The 13,349-nt window shown below is 35.7% G+C and overlaps 1 protein-coding gene across 2 annotated transcripts in view; it reads right to left on the bottom strand.

The window, feature by feature from the left end:
* Positions 1-357: 357 nt before the first annotated feature.
* Positions 358-13,349, bottom strand: part of LOC144958419 (transcription factor CP2-like) — a 36,830-nt gene continuing 23,838 nt past the window's right edge. For both annotated transcript variants that reach the window (XM_078890447.1, XM_078890448.1), the window contains exons 11-18: positions 12,670-12,749; positions 11,242-11,377; positions 10,188-10,281; positions 9,092-9,182; positions 8,202-8,254; positions 6,602-6,744; positions 4,655-4,706; positions 358-3,902 (exon numbers count right to left, since the gene is read on the bottom strand). In XM_078890447.1, coding sequence (XP_078746573.1) covers positions 3,850-3,902; positions 4,655-4,706; positions 6,602-6,744; positions 8,202-8,254; positions 9,092-9,182; positions 10,188-10,281; positions 11,242-11,377; positions 12,670-12,749 — 702 coding nt within the window. In that variant the 3' untranslated portion in view covers positions 358-3,849. The remainder of the gene's footprint in view (positions 3,903-4,654; positions 4,707-6,601; positions 6,745-8,201; positions 8,255-9,091; positions 9,183-10,187; positions 10,282-11,241; positions 11,378-12,669; positions 12,750-13,349) is intronic.

Genomic DNA, 13,349 nt, shown 5'->3' with positions numbered 1-13,349 from the left:
AGACATTGCTAATGGCCAGGTACTAGTTTTACACCCGAGTACAGTGAGAGAAATGTGAGCAAATTCTTTTTCAAGGATTCAACTATGGGCAGCTGAGAGTGGATCTCAGACCCCGGACCTTCTGATCTGAAAGTGAGAGTCAAACCACTAAACCATATGGCTGCACACTCCCCCCCCCCCCTCAAAAAAAAAAAAAAGCTAAAAATTGCGTCAGAGCATGACATAATCAGTCGGAAGGTGAAAATTTTGGATTTGCATGTAATATCGCCTATCAGGCGTCATATCTCGTTCTATATGTTATGTGTTACTGTTGGTCGGCGAACCTTTGTAAAGCGCTTTGAGCACGTTTAGTGGATATTTTTTTTTTGGTGTATTTTTGTTAACCTTTCAGTTGGATTCTTTAATGTAACAATTGTATCAATTGTGGAAAGATTTGAACAGCAAACCCACCACTCCACTGCTATGAATATCCTCAATCTTACAGTAGAAATCATCACTAATATGCAAAAGACACACAGACATCCATTTCCCACTGGAGATGTTTAAAATCAAATCATTTCAAACAAAAAAATTTCATTTCACATCGACCAATCCTTAATTTTCTCATATGTTACAGTGAATGACATAATCAGTCGGATGATAAAAACGTTTGAACTGAGATATTGCCAAGTTTAGTTAGAAGGTCAATTTTTATCAAAAATGAGTTCTTGTCATAAATGATTAAATCAACCCTTTTTGTACATCTTCGAGAAATATCAAAGCTTAATTTCACTTCTAAATATTTCTTACAGCTATTCAAGTTGAAAAAGTATGAAAATTGAGAAAAGTTGCGGGATACCTTTCCCATACATCTGACCATAGCTTCATGAAAAACAACCCGATTTACTTCAAATAAAGGTTAAAATGCTCTGGGAAGCATATTCTTTCAAAAAATGAAAAAAATTGAAAATCCTAAATTTTCACCTTCCGACTGATTATGTCATGTACTGACATATTATCTCACAAAAGACATGACAACATGTACAAAATAATAAACTTATTTATTTCTCTTTTACCTATTTTTTTTATAACATAAAAACCTGAGTTTAAAAGGTGAGGATTTTTAGTAGTAACAACATCGTAAGTATGCGCAAAAGGCATGGTATTCCTTAAAACAATTATAGTGTAAAATAAAAAAAAATAACAACTTGAATGAAACTCATAAAAACAAAACAACACTAAATTGCACATTAGGAGTGAGATGAAAACGATGATTTAACCTTATAAAGGAAATGAGTGACTCCATTAAAATAAAAGTAAAAAAAAAAAATTAAAAATAATTTTTAAAAACCCTCTCAAAAACACACAATTACCCCCCTCCCAATCCACTCCACTTGGAACGCATCACAGGCATGTATAAGGAGGATACAGATTTTCGTAAACAGGTGCATGCGTAAGCTACTCAGCATAAAATGGATGGATAGAATAAAAAAAGAAGTATGGAAAAGAACACAGCAGAAACCAGTGGGAGGAGAAATAGGAAGAAGACGATGGAGGTGGATTGGACACACGCTTATAAAGAATGACTCCACTATAACAAAGAAAGTTTTGGACTGGAACCCTCAGGGCAGAAGATCCACGAGGAACATGGAGAAGAATTAAAGAAGCTGATATACAGAGAAGTGGTAAGACCTGGAATGAGATAAAAAAGTTGGCTCAAGATAGAGAAGGATGGAAACTGTTTGTCTGTGGCCTCTATATACCCTGACCCAGGGTGAAAAAGGCAATGATGATGAATCCACTCCAGTTGACAATTTACGCTGGGTTCCATTTATCTCTCACCTAACACCTCACTGGCCAGGCAGAGTTGTCGTACCAGTGAGGTCATAGGTTCAAGCCCCCCATCGCTGCCGTTAAGTTTTTATACTCTGTTGTCTTCTGGCACTTTCCTGCTCACTTCATTTCTTGTTATTGTTGTTTTTTTTTGTTTAAGGGTTTTACGGTACTTGCAACACATTTAGGCCATATCAGCACCAGTAAAAAGGAAGAAAATGGGATAGTAAAAAGTTCTAGAATTATAATTAAAGCATCCAAGAATAAGGCAGACAAAGGGGAATTGGTTCAAATAGGAAACAGATGTAGATTCCAGGAGCACACTATCAAAGTACTTAGTTTGAGATCACCTAAAAGTCTCATCCAGACACAAGCACAGGTCCCTACTTAGAGGAATACACTCAAATGTTTACAAATCATATATAATACATAAACTAAACATAATACAATGCACAACAGAGAGATGATTTACAAGGAAAAAAATATCATCTCCCAAAACTATAACTATACATTCGACTGTTTCCCTCCCAGCCAAGGTCAGGACAAGACTAAGTAATCTCATTACGGTATGGGGGGGGGGGGGGGGGGGGGGGATAGAAGACACAGCATGTACCTCCCTGCCCACTATGCATGGGATGGGAGGTCAGGATCCCCACCCAGTTTCTTGTTATTATCAACATCTCACCATACCCTGTTCTTTATTAAACTCAAGGTTGCATTTCAGGATAAGTCACTCTTGGTAAACAAAAACAAAACTTTTTTCAAATCCATATCTATGACCAGATAAGATAAGCAAAGAAAGAAATCATAATTTGAATGAAGGAAATCCAATAATAATAAACCAGTTTTAAGGGTTATTTTCTTGAACTCAAACTACACGTAATGTGTAACTTTTAACACACGTGGGTAATGTGTACAGTCAGTTTGGGATACAGGGGGATAGAAGACACAGCAATAGTGACCTCCTTGCTCACCATGGGAGGTCAAAAGACCCCACACAGCACACTGATTTCATAACAACACATTCATAACACAGCGTAACCTATATTTCAACCAGTCCCCAGTATTGCAGTTTTAATTGTGAAAATCAATTAAAAAATCTGGCACATTTTTATGAGCATATGTTACAGTGAATGACATATTCAGTCAGATGGTGAAAAGGTTTGAACTGAGATATTGCTAAGTTTAATTAGGTTATATTTGATCAAAAATGACTTCTTGTCATAAATTATTAAGCCAACCCTTTTTGGACATCTTCGGGTAATATCAAAGCTTAATTTCACTTCTTAACATTTTTTACAGCTAGTCAAGTTGAAAAGGTATAAAATTCGAGAAAAGTTGCTGGATACCTTTCCCATACATCTGACTATAACTTCATCAAAAATCACCCGATTTACTTCAAATAAAGATTAAAATGCTCTGGGGAGCATATTCTTTCAGACAATGCAAATCGAAAATTTTCATCTTCCGACTGATTATGTCATTCACTGACACATATGCTTCCAACTGAGATCTTCCATGATTTATTCATAGTTGATAATCCGACTGATTGATGAGAGAGGTGGTAAGTGGGTAGTGGGCAGTAGTAGTAGCATGTCCTACTACAGAGGTGGTAGAAAAATAAAATCTTGTCTCTTCAATAGGCTTCAACAGTCGTGACGTCACTTCCCGCGTAATGACACATAGTAGGTAACTGGTTCTTAACTATCGGAACAATGGCGGATGCCCTATCAAATACTTCTCTGACGAGCATAAAGAGTATCCAGAGGAGAAAAACATTATAAATCTGATCATGTTTTGACTTTTCTACATTCTGATCACATGACATGTGAAAAAGTCCTAACCGACATGAAGGATAAAAAAGTACCGATTTTCTTTGTTTAGAACCAAGCTGCTGGTTGCTGGGCGGACGTCACATCAGACTATTGAATCCTATTATCTAAAAAAAACCAAAAACAACTAGAATCACATGATGTTGGATGAAAATGTTCTCAGGAATAACAAATGTGTAAGGGAGGCTGCGTCTCGACTCCATCCTCAGCGGTCCACCATAGTTTTTAGCAGTATTCGATACTTGTCACCACTTTCGTCTGTGGAAAAAGATTTTTTTAAAAGTTATCTAGAAAACATATTCAGAGATATCTGTTTCAGATTTAAACTCCACAAGAAAGAAGAGCTAAAGATAGAAATTCTACATTGACGATCGAACCAAAAGAAAAAAAAAATATAAATGGAAAAAAAATAAATAATAATAATAATGATAATAATATTATTAATAATTTTAATAATAATAATAACAATGATAATAATAATAATAATGATAACAAATAACAATAACAATAAATAATAACAATAATATTAAAGGAAAAAATCCAAAAGGCTATTGAGCAATCCTTTGCATTGTTCTGCCTTTCATCACTAGCTCATCTCCACCTCCCGCCCAGCCTGAAGAAAATTGTGACAGGAGCTATTTTTGAAATAGTTATTATAATTATCCCATCTGGAAGGTAACAAACATTTGTTGCTGTCTGTTAAGTGCCATAGAAACTCGTGATAAATCAACTAGATAGAGGGGAAAAAAAATTGACAGACGAATAATAATGAATATTTTTAATAACACCATTTATTAAATTAATATATAAGGTGTTGTTATTGGTTCTTGGTTGTATATTTTACATGTTTGTACATTTGCATAAATATATATATATGTATACAATGTCACCATAGATTCTCAACTTTGTGTTTATACATTTTTATGCATGCCACGTCTGTTAACGAATTTCCATTTTTTTAAAATGAATAAAGTATATATTACTATTATTATTATATTATTTTCTTTTACCTTTCATTCCTTCAACGACGAATCTAGATTGGTCTTGAGTGTTTTGTATCACCTGAAAGAAAGAGAAACCATCTTTTGTCAGAAACAATGAATCTTGTGCATTTGAGCATATCAACATATAAATATAAAGCACAATATCCACAAAATGGGCTCAAAGCGCTTTTCAAAGGGTCCCTGACCAACAGCAACACATAACATGTAGAACGAGACATGGCTGGCACCTGTTAGGCGATATTGAAATCTTTTCAGATGGACACAACACCAGGCATTCATTTTACACCTGAGTACGGTGAGAGAATGTGAGTAAAGAGCCTTTTCCAAGGACGATGCGCTGAGCAGGCCTTGAACCCAGGACCTTCCGAAGACCACATAACCATCATGTAGGATGAGACACCAATCAGTAAGGTGTTATCATATTTTTTTTTCCGACAGATATTAAAAAAAAAAAAACAGAAAGAAAAATATCAACAACAAAAAATCGCCAAAAAAGCTCATGAACATTTTCAAAAAATTATAACTTACATTGAAGAAATAAAACTATCAGAACTTGAAATAAAAGAAAAACAAAAATAAATATAAACATGTGTATCACACATATCGGGGGGTCCCGATAGCTCAGTTGGTAGAGATTCATATACAACATGTGTAAATACCAAAGAATTATCAAGGAATAAAAACAATGGGCTTTTAAAAAAAAAATAGGAAAATCCCAAGATAAATTTTTTAAAAATAATAAATAAATGAGTTGGCAGCCCTGAGTATGTGGATCTACTAAAACCGCTGAATGTAGATATATCTCGAGATTAGTTATTTTTAACTTGTGTGGACACCATGTGTCCTGGTTAGACTAGAATTGTTTTTATTGATTGTTGCTGAGTTGTCACTCTATGTCAGTTTTCGTCACTCGTATTTTTATTATTTGCTGTTATTTATAATTCTGTCCACTGTCGTCATTGTTGTTAATTATAATGTGAACAAATGTAAGATTTTCGCGCCTTTATGAGCATTAGTAGAACCATTCAATATTCTTGGTCGGTTTCTTTTCATACGTTGAGAGTGAAGGTTCTAACCCACTTCACAACTTACGACTATACCGTTTTAACTGTATCTTTTAAAATATCTTTTGTAATTTATGATTCGTGTTTAAATTGTCTTAGGTTTGTAGTCCCATTTTGTTCGCAGAGATATATTTGTGTAATTCATTGTATTCAATAATCTAAAAAGGATTTGATTTGTCCTCATGTGTTTCTGTAACAATTTGAGTTTTACGGAAGGGGTGTTAACCCTTCGACAACAACCAACCTGGAGGACCAGGTGACTCAAAAAGGGGAAGTCACACACCATGTCGCCTTTTATGACACGCTGGCTTGGCATTGGGCTATTCTTGCACCCCCTCTGTTGAGAGACCCCGGACACACACACACAAAAAACAAACTATTTTTAAAAATAGCACAATCCCCAAGATAATTATTTTTGTTTGTTGCTTTAGGTCTCTTCCAACACATTGAGGTTATATGAGAGACTGCTGAAACAAAAAAACAAGCAATCTAACAAAAATAGTACAAATGTTAATCAAAATCATAACCTAAAGATATCATAAGCTAAATTACAAATAACCAAGAACAAACAGGCAGAAGATTTACAGAAAAAAAAAAATATCCCCTGTCAAAAATACAATCACAAACCAAAGAAGCAGGATAGGCTAGTAAAGAGAAGAAGAAACGACATCACTATCGGATCGTACACCCATGCGAACATCATAGGTATATGATTCAAGGGTGATGCTCCCATCCAATGGGCTATACTTGCACCACCTCTGTTGAGGGACTCCGGACACACACACAAAAAAGGATTTATAAAAACAGCAAAATCCCCAAGATAACTTTTATTTTTTTTTAATCAGTTGACAGCCGTGATTACATCAGTTGACAGCCGTGATTACATTACCTCATCAGTCATCAAGATGTGGATCTGTGAAGGCCCCTGAATGTAGATGTCACCTATCTGTTGGGTTTGGATGCCAAACAAGGAGGATAACTTCATCTTGAACTCGTTCAAGTGGAGGGAATCTAAGTACACAGCATGATAGACTGGAAGGAGAGAGAGAGAGAGAGAGAGAGAGAGAGAGAGAGAGAGAGAGAGAGAGAGAGAGAGAGAGAGAGAGAGAGAGAGAGAGAGAGAGAGAGAGAGAGGGAAAGAGGGGTGGGGGGTGGGGGGTGGAGAAGAATTAAAAATAATTTAAAATAAAGTTAAATTAACGTCATTGCTAGAGTCAAGACAGCGCCAGGCCTTTGCAATATTGAGACCAATATGGAAAGCTTCCAGCATATCCACAGACACCAAGCTTAAGATATATAACACTAATATTAAGGCAGTCCTGCTCTATGGGGCAGAGACTTGGCGAACAACCTTGACTTCATCAGCCAAGATACAAACTTTTGTCATTAATAATAAATGGAGTTAAATAAAATCAAAACAAAAAAGCATTCCCGTTGCGATCCCTGGCTTCAGGGAGCCACCACCACTCTCTAAAAAGAATGTGGCAATATTCTCAGAAAAAGTAATTCTGATTTCATCTTCAAATTGGAAGGTCCTGGGTTCAAGCCCTGAGAGGTCAAAGTTGAGTCCTTGGAAAAGGCTCTTTACTCAAATGCTCTCACCACACTCAGGTGTAAAATAAGTACTTGGCCGTTAATAACATTGTCTCTGTCTAAAAAAAAATTGTAGTATCACCTAACAGGCATCATCATGTCTCATCCTACATAACAAATGTTGCTGATGGCTTGGGACCCCTAGTAAAAAATAATAAATTAAATTCCCTTTATTCATCCCCAAGGGGAAACTTGTCTCTAGGGTCTATTCCAAGGGAAGACTGAAATAACCCAGGCATCAGCTGCAGAGCAGCGCTGCAAATTGAGCTAAGGCGAGGTGACTTGCTCAAGGCCACATAGCGCAGTGGCAGGTAATCGAACTCAGCTTTTGGGTACGAAGCAAAGACAGAACTGCTGAGCCATGCTGTTCCCTGAAGCCAGAGCTGCCAACCCCATCTGATGAGAATGTGTACAATGGGACCTCAAAATGGGGGAGATTTCATAAAAATGGGTACAATTCTGAAATTGATGGAAACTAACCATTGTGAAAGTAAGAGGAAGGTATAATTACATAAAGTCTCACCACACAAGCTCAATTGCAGCAACAATGATGTTCCCAAGACTATAATCCAATCCTTTCAGAATTCTACCTCCCAACATGAAGATCATAATTGGTCAAAAAATATATGAATATCCACTTGGTCACCAAGGTTTCTCAATAGGCTAGTAATAATATGAATTACAACTAAAGAAAACTGAAGTAACTCTGCACACTAAAAATGGGTACAATCTTGGGGGACATGTGTACAAGTGTACAATCACTGAAAATGCGTACAATTCCGCATTTTTTGCAGTAGGTTGGCAGCTCTGCTAAAGCATGTTAAGTGGATATTGTGCTATATAAAATCCCAAGTTTTTAGTTTTTTTTAAATTTAGAAATAAGTTGAAAAACCTACCAAGAAAATCTGGCTCTTGGCAGATATATATGGTGAGTCTTGGACGTATGTGTCTGAAAAATGAACAGAAAACATCAAACTTGTCAAGAAAAGGAAACCAAAATTAAGAGTATGCCTCATTGTGATTCTTTTTTTTTAAATTTTTAAACAAAAAAATGTTTTTTTCAGTTCTAGCGACACACTTAAGTTATTTTAGTGTCAGTAATAACATTTAAAAAAAAAAAAATTCCCTTTATTCATCCGTAAGGGAAAATTTTTGTTTAGGATCTATTCCAAGGGAAGACTGGAATAACCCAGGCGTTACCTGTAGAGCAGTGCCGCGCCGCAAAGTGAGCTAAGTCTCGGTGACTTGCTCAAGGCCATACAACGCAGAGGGCAAGTCGAAAAACAGCAGTATGTTTGGACTATTATATAATATAATCTAGACGTATAGAGCATTTTCTGTTCCTTGTTTTCATGTGCTAGTCAACAAAGCATAATCCTGGGACGTGCTAGCGTCATTTCCATACAGACAAACAATCTAATATTTAAAAACTTTGAATTTGTATCAGATTGTCAACTCAAGACAGTCCCGATTTTATCAGGACAAATGGCCGCTATTTATACCAAATGCTTATTAAAATGAACTATGCAGAGCTTATAAACGGTTTATTCTCTTACTCTTAACTGATCCACAATGTTCTTTTTAAAAATGAAATCCTTGGCTTCATTTTCCTTCCAAAAATCAATCTCTGAAATCAAAACTTATGATTGCATTAACACTCTTCCTCTTAGACTTGTTTGAAATTCCACCAATGCATCAGTTTAAGAATAATATATAAAAAAACATTGACAGAAAGACATGAGTTCCAAACAAACGTTTTCATTGACCACGTAAAAAGAGTCCATACCTGGCTTGTAACGCATTGTCCAACCGAATCCCATCAGCAAGACCACAGATCTGTATTAAATCCGCTCTTGTCAACCTGAGAAGATCTGCACCTATTTCAACAAAGAAATAAGAACACGACATTATCAAACAAGCATTTTCTTTTTTAACTCTCCCCTTACCAGCCATTTTCAGCATTTTCCCCAAAACTTCACACCAAACTAACACAAAAAATATTTATATATTATCACTCAAACACAATAGCAGTAAAGTTCTTGTGACATATAATTTCTTTCGCAAAACATGCTCTACAGCACACTGTTCATTTATTCTTTAAATTTTATGATGTACGAAAGAAATTTGAATCAGTAAAAGGTTGGTTGTATCGTAACGAAATAGTTGGTAAGGAGAGGGTTAAATTTTAAAAATTACGCTCTCTACATGGCGTTGTGAGATGGCCGTCGCATAGACATTCCATGGCGGAATAGAGATAATTTATCAAATAAATGTCCCATGTCAACAGGAATCTCCCTTGTTGTGCAAAGGGAGCAAAATTCGGGTTAATAATCTTGCCCAAGGGGAAAAAAAATTATTGTTCAGTGGAGCTCGAATCAGAGACTCTACAGGTCACAGTGCAATGCTCAAACACAATGAATGGATGACAAGTAGATAAGCCACTTTATGCATAGGTCCTGGGGCTCCCGATATTTCAGATGGTAGAGCACTTCCTTCACAAGCAAAGGGGTGAGGAACGATACTATTTGTAGTAGAGATTCCCCCCACCCCCACTTGACTCCCCTCTCCACACAGCTGTGATTGGGTAGCTGGGTGTTAAATATGGTGGAAAGTATTTAATGACAGACTAACGTCCTATCTGAAGGATAGTAAGAAATTGCTATTGTCGGTTACTATATAATAAAAACCGGGATACACTCCCACTCCATGAGCCTTATGGTTCAAAAAGACTACTTTGTTTTTTTTTTGTTTATCTTTTTGTTAAGTCCCCCCCCCCCCCCCCCCCCCCCCCCAGAGGGAAAAGAACAACACAAAAAAAAAACAACAAAAAGTCCCAAAAATTATATTAATTTGCAATGAAAAGTTTTATGGAAGAGACATACCTGAGAAGTTTTGGAACACACGGACATAATTAGAGAAACGATGATAATGTAACCACTGAGTCACATCATTGGCTTGGGCATCGGACGACAGGGCCTGGAAGGTGGTACAAAGTAATTAAAATCAGGAAATGAATTTTCAGAAATAAATCAAAAAATGAATCAGTGTTGATGGTAATGGTGTGGCTATGTGGTCTAGTGGTATGACACTCACTTTCGGATCGGAAGGTCCTGGGTTCGAGCCTCGCTCGGCGCATAGTTGAGTCCTTGGAAAAAACCTTTACTCACATTCTCTCACCGTACTCATGTGTAAAATGAGTACCTGGCCGTTAACAGTGTTGTCTTTGTCCAAAAAATTGTAATATCGCCTAACAGGAGTATGTCCTGTATTACATATTAAATGTTGCTGTTGACCAGCTTTGAGCACATTTAATGGATATTGTGCTATATAAAGCTCAATTTTTAATTTTTTTTTTTTTTTTTTAATTGAAAAAGGAGGAAAATTGTGAACGAATGTCTTACAGTCTCATTTTAATTGCATTAACTATCACTTTTAACTTTTAGAGAAATTGAAAAGATGAAAAAAAATTTTTTTTAAAAGTTGAGCTTTTACATAGAGCAATGTCCACAAACCGTGCTCAAAGCACTTTACAAGGAGTCCCTGACCAACAGCAACACTTAAGAGGAAGAAGAAGAAGAAGAAGGAGAAGAAGAAGAAGAAGAAGAAGAAGAAGAAGAAGAAGAAGAAGAAGAAGAAGAAGAAGAAGAAGAAGAAGAAGAAGAAGAAGAAGAAGAAGAAGAAGAGGAGGAGGGGGAAGCAGTTGCAGAGGAAAAGAAAAGAGAAGAAGGAGGAGGAAAGATGAAAGAGGAAGAGTAGAAGGGGGAGTAAAAAGTAGGAAGGAGGAGTATAACACAGTAAGAACAGGGAGTAGGAGGAAGAGTAGAGAATGAAGATGAAGATATGAATGAGAATGAGGAGGAGGAGGATGAGGCAAAGGAGGAATGGAGGAGACGATGAAATAACAAAAATAAAAATAAAAATGAAAAGTGTTCTCACCCCTGCTAAAGCATCTGTGGACTCTGGTTTCTGTGAGTGTGTGAAAGGGAGGGAGGCGGACGTATGGAGGGTGGAGGAATTGAATGACGAGGTGGTGGTGGAGGGACTGAGGGTAGGGCTGGGGGAAGTGCTGCATCTGAAAATATATATAAGATTTGAAAAATTAAAAAAAAAAAAAAAGAATAATGATGATAATGACAGAGCCGCCAACTTGAAATGTCAAAAATTTGTAGTTTCAGAGGGAAAAAAAAAAAGTCACCTTAAATAACTTAAGAAATGACTTATTTGCCTTCAGCATGAACAACAAAAATGCTCCAAAGTCCTTTTAAAATAATTCAAAGAACTAAACTTTGCTTTTCAATAAGATTTATAGAGTCAAAGAGGAGAACTAATTTTTCGTAGTTCTAGGCAGGTCTGTAATGAATAGTAAAGGTATCATCGTCTTTAGAACTATCAAAGGTCTCCATTCAAAAAAAAATAAAATAAAAAAGGGAAAGCCATTAAAAACCTTTGTAGTCTACTTATTTTGAATACTAAAATTACAACACAAGGAAAATGCAAGTGTACCCTAGTTGTGATCACCCTTCCATACAAATCAAAATGAATTGATTGGAAAACTAATATAAAGGAAAATGACCACATCACGACCTAAAAACAAAACGAAAACAAACACACACGCACAAAAAAAAAGGAAAAAAAAAGAAGATATAATAACATTCTAAAATTCCCATTCTTGTACCTGATTGGTCAAATAAAAGCTAAAATTCACAGACATGGGTGCTAACTGCTGGAGACTGCGTCTTTCCCTAATCGTAAAATTGAAATTAAAAAAAAATGAAATCTAATTTTTCCCACCCGCCAATAATGTTCAGAACACCTCTCCGGCAATCCCCTACTAATTTGGGACACCTACGTGTAACATAAATAGAATAATATGCAATAAATGGTGTTTTGTGTCTCTCCTGTAAAATTTTATCAAAACCAGTTACATGATTAGCGAATGACACATTTGTTTTACTGCACCTGCAATGTTTGCAAAATGATCAATAGATAATGATGATGATAATAATTGTGTGGCTGGCTGAGAAAACCCAGAAAGATGCGCAAATTTCATAAATTGAGTTATGTATGCAGTGGTGTAGACCACATCTTTCTGATCAGTTACCACTTTACATTTTCTTTTTATGTCTATTAGAACCCAAGTTATGATTTTTTTTCTGAATAAAATTTGTTGCTATGGGAAACACTTTATCTTCAATTTTGGTTTATATCTTGAATCGAAGCTTGCCGCATCTTCCCAGGTTTCCTCAGCCAGCCTCACAACTATCATTTTAATTATTATTATCACCATTATCATTACAATCATAATCATTAATATCATTTATTAATCTTCTAAAAATGTATTTCAAGAAGGCACTGTTCACTTACGTTAATTCTGCAAAACTATTTGATAACGACTGGTTTTTGACTGTGCTTGCATTGGCCTGATTTATTTGGTCTTTGGGCACCTGGGGATGAACAGAGAAATGAACAAAATAAATAAACAGAGATGCCAACCTCAAGAATATCAGAAATATGTAATTTGGAAGGAACAAATGTGTAATTTCAAAAAAACAAAAACAAAGTGTAATCTAGCAGAGTCCCCATTTCATTATTAAAAATTGAACACTGTTTACAGTATCGTGCGACACTGTTTAGACATAAAGGAAAACAATGCTGGCAAAAAATAAGTGATTTTCAAAGTTTTATTTTGTAATATTCATAATAGTTGGCTGGATTAGAGTATGTAATGTCTCCCAAATGTCAAAGTGAATGATATAATCAGTCAGATGGCAAAAAGGTTTAAACTGAGATATTGCCAAGTTTAGTTAGAAGGTTAATTTTTATCCAAAGTGAGTTCTTGTCATAAATGATTAAATCAACACTTTTTGTACATCTTCCGAGAAATATCAAAGTTTAAATTCACATCTTAATATTTTTTTTACAGCTAGTCAAGTTGAAAAAGTATGAAATTTGAGAAAAGTTGCTGGATACTTTTCCCATACATCTGACCATAACTTCATGAAAAATCACCCGAATTACTTCAAATAAAGATCAAAATGCTCTGG

Source organism: Berghia stephanieae, chromosome 12 (genome assembly GCF_034508935.2).
Source record: "Berghia stephanieae isolate SIO BIC M18660-M18661 chromosome 12, UCSD_Bste_1.3, whole genome shotgun sequence".
In the NCBI taxonomy this organism is placed as follows: domain Eukaryota; kingdom Metazoa; phylum Mollusca; class Gastropoda; order Nudibranchia; family Aeolidiidae; genus Berghia; species Berghia stephanieae.
This window is presented reverse-complemented; position numbering and strand designations above follow the sequence as displayed.